This window comes from Penaeus chinensis, chromosome 33, assembly GCF_019202785.1.
Source record: "Penaeus chinensis breed Huanghai No. 1 chromosome 33, ASM1920278v2, whole genome shotgun sequence".
Classification (NCBI taxonomy): domain Eukaryota; kingdom Metazoa; phylum Arthropoda; class Malacostraca; order Decapoda; family Penaeidae; genus Penaeus; species Penaeus chinensis.
The window spans coordinates 34,567,717-34,570,216 of NC_061851.1; the positions used below are offsets into that span (position 1 = coordinate 34,567,717).

General features: G+C 51.9%; 2 protein-coding genes across 4 annotated transcripts in view; one reads left to right on the forward strand and one right to left on the reverse strand.

The window, feature by feature from the left end:
- LOC125042930 (two pore potassium channel protein sup-9-like) overlaps nucleotides 1–2,500 on the reverse strand; it is a 425,531-nt gene that overhangs the window by 291,608 nt on the left and 131,423 nt on the right. The window lies entirely within an intron of this gene.
- Nucleotides 1–2,500, forward strand: part of LOC125042927 — a 204,879-nt gene that overhangs the window by 202,310 nt on the left and 69 nt on the right. For all 3 annotated transcript variants that reach the window (XM_047638717.1, XM_047638716.1, XM_047638715.1), the window contains 2 exons: nucleotides 1–891; nucleotides 1,980–2,500. The exon at nucleotides 1–891 is cut by the window's left edge and continues 2,209 nt beyond it; the exon at nucleotides 1,980–2,500 is cut by the window's right edge and continues 69 nt beyond it. In XM_047638717.1, coding sequence (XP_047494673.1) covers nucleotides 1–891; nucleotides 1,980–2,500 — 1,412 coding nt within the window. The remainder of the gene's footprint in view (nucleotides 892–1,979) is intronic.

The following is a 2,500-nucleotide window of genomic DNA, read 5'->3' on the forward strand; positions in this document are numbered from 1 at the left end:
TTTCGCTGCGACAACGTCCAAACAAATCTCGTCAGGATCGCGCCGCCGCCACCGCCACCGCCACAGCCGCTATAATCGCCAACGCCGCTACCGCCACCGCCTGGCCGACGCTCGACGTGAGGGAGGGCAGAAAAGGGGTGTCAGGGGCGCCGGGGGAGAAGTCCTTGCCTTCCATCGACCTCGAGACTACCCACTTGCGAGGAAGTCGGGTTTCGCGAAGCTTATCAATCACGAGAGAGGAAGAAGAGATTTGATAGACCCCTTTCGAGCTGACGAGGACCTGCAAGAGACACGCAACTTGGGCTTCAGCAGCAGTCTGTGGAAGCGCCCGCCGCTTATCGCCACGAATCCTTACGCTGCAGTATTCGGGGGTGAAGAGAAATTAAACAAAATCGTCTGGAACTCGCCAGAATCCACGACAACCCGAGACTCTTTGATCCAGGGCAGCCTCGAGTCGCCAGAAATGAGCAGATCCGCGAGAGACGCGAGGCGAGCGAGGCGGCAGCTGAGGAGAGCCGCCGCACACTCGCAGGAAACGCTGATCACCGGACTCTCCGCCGAGCAGGACATCATGCTGAGCCCGGCTGAGACAGACCTACGGAGAATCGACATCCTGAGCCGCGACTGCGATCACGTGAGAGGGAGCGGCGACGGGCGATCGTCGGCCGACGCGGCGCTCGACTCGACGAAGCAAATCACGGATGGAAAGAAGCCGGGCAAGGGCGTGCTGAGCTTCGCTGACCCCGCGAAAAAGAGCGCGGACGGGGAAGCGGCCGAGGGAGACGACGAGAAGGAGCAGCGGACTCGGCGGGAACTGAGAAATCTTTTCGGGGCGCCAAACATCACGTACCGCTGCTCTCCGTTCCATAAACATTGGCTGTTTACGTCCAGGTGGGTGGCGCCAGGTCTTTTTAAACATATAACGAGAGTAGGGAGGCAGCTGGGATTACTTTAACGATTTTCGAGGGTTTCCATTTAGCTACACTGGTGGGCGTGCACTGGAAATTTCGTAGAGGTGACGAGCATGAAATTCATTAACGAATATGTTTCACTAAGTCAATCTCTCTCTCTCTCTCTCTCTCTCTCTCTCTCTCTATATATATATATATATATATATATATATATATATATATATCTATGTATATATATATGTATATATATATATGTATATATGTGTGTGTGTGTGTGTGTGTGTGTGTGTGTGTGTGTGTGTGTGTGTGTGTGTATGTATATCACACACACACACATACATACACATACACACACACGCACACACACACACACAGGCACGCACACACGCACACACACACACACTCACACACACACACACACATACACACACACACACACACACTCACACACACACACACACACACACACACACACACACACACACACACACACACACACACACATACAAACACACACACACATACACACACACACACACACACACACATATATATATATATATATATATATATATATAAATAAATAAATATATATATATATACATATATATGCACACGTACACACACACACACACACACACACACACACACACACACACACACACACACACACACACACACACACACACACATATATATATAAATACATACATATATATATATATATATGTGTGTGTGTGTGTGTGTGTGTGTGTGTGTGTGTGTGTGTGTGTGTGTATTGCTGACTATTGAAATATAGATATCATACACACAGGCACACACACGCACACACAAACACACACACGCACATATATATATATATATATATATATATATATATATATGTGTGTGTGTGTGTGTGTGTGTGTGTGTGTGTGTGTGTGTGTGTGTGTGTGTGTGTGTGTGTATTGCTGACCATTGAAATATAGATATCATAAAATAATCCCCTGTCTGAAATTTGTCTCTGATCTAAATCCTTGCGACGAACCAGATGTCTTAATCCTAACCGAGCACCTCCTTTCCCCCCAGCATCCCCATGGGGATATACCCCGTCCGCGTCAGGGTTCTCCAAACGGGCAACCTCACCCGCATCCCCTTGTCTCCGAACGAAGTGGGCGTGGAGAGCACCACCACCCCGGCTCCGCCCACAGCCACGACGCCCCGCCACCGCTCAGACATCCCCCCGGAGGAGGAATACACAGGGGGCGAGGAAGACGTCCCGTCCTCCCCGCCGCCCGATAAGTCTGCCTCGAACTCGGCCGCCCAGCCCACACCGCCCGCTCCCCCGACGCCGACCTCGCAAACAGTCACCCCGATTCACCCACGGGCGGCCACCATGATCACCAGCAAGTGGATGGAAGAGACGCTCGACAAGGTCAAGAAGGTCGTGGACTCGGTGCTGCGCTCCATCGGCCAGGTCCCGGAGGCGGGCGAGGGAGGCAACGGCACCGCCGGGAATGAGACTTCTTGGAGGCCCAGACACAGAGGAGGAGGTGAGGGGGAGGGAACAACGAGAGCAGGAGGAAAAGGTGAAAGGAGAAGAGCAGGGG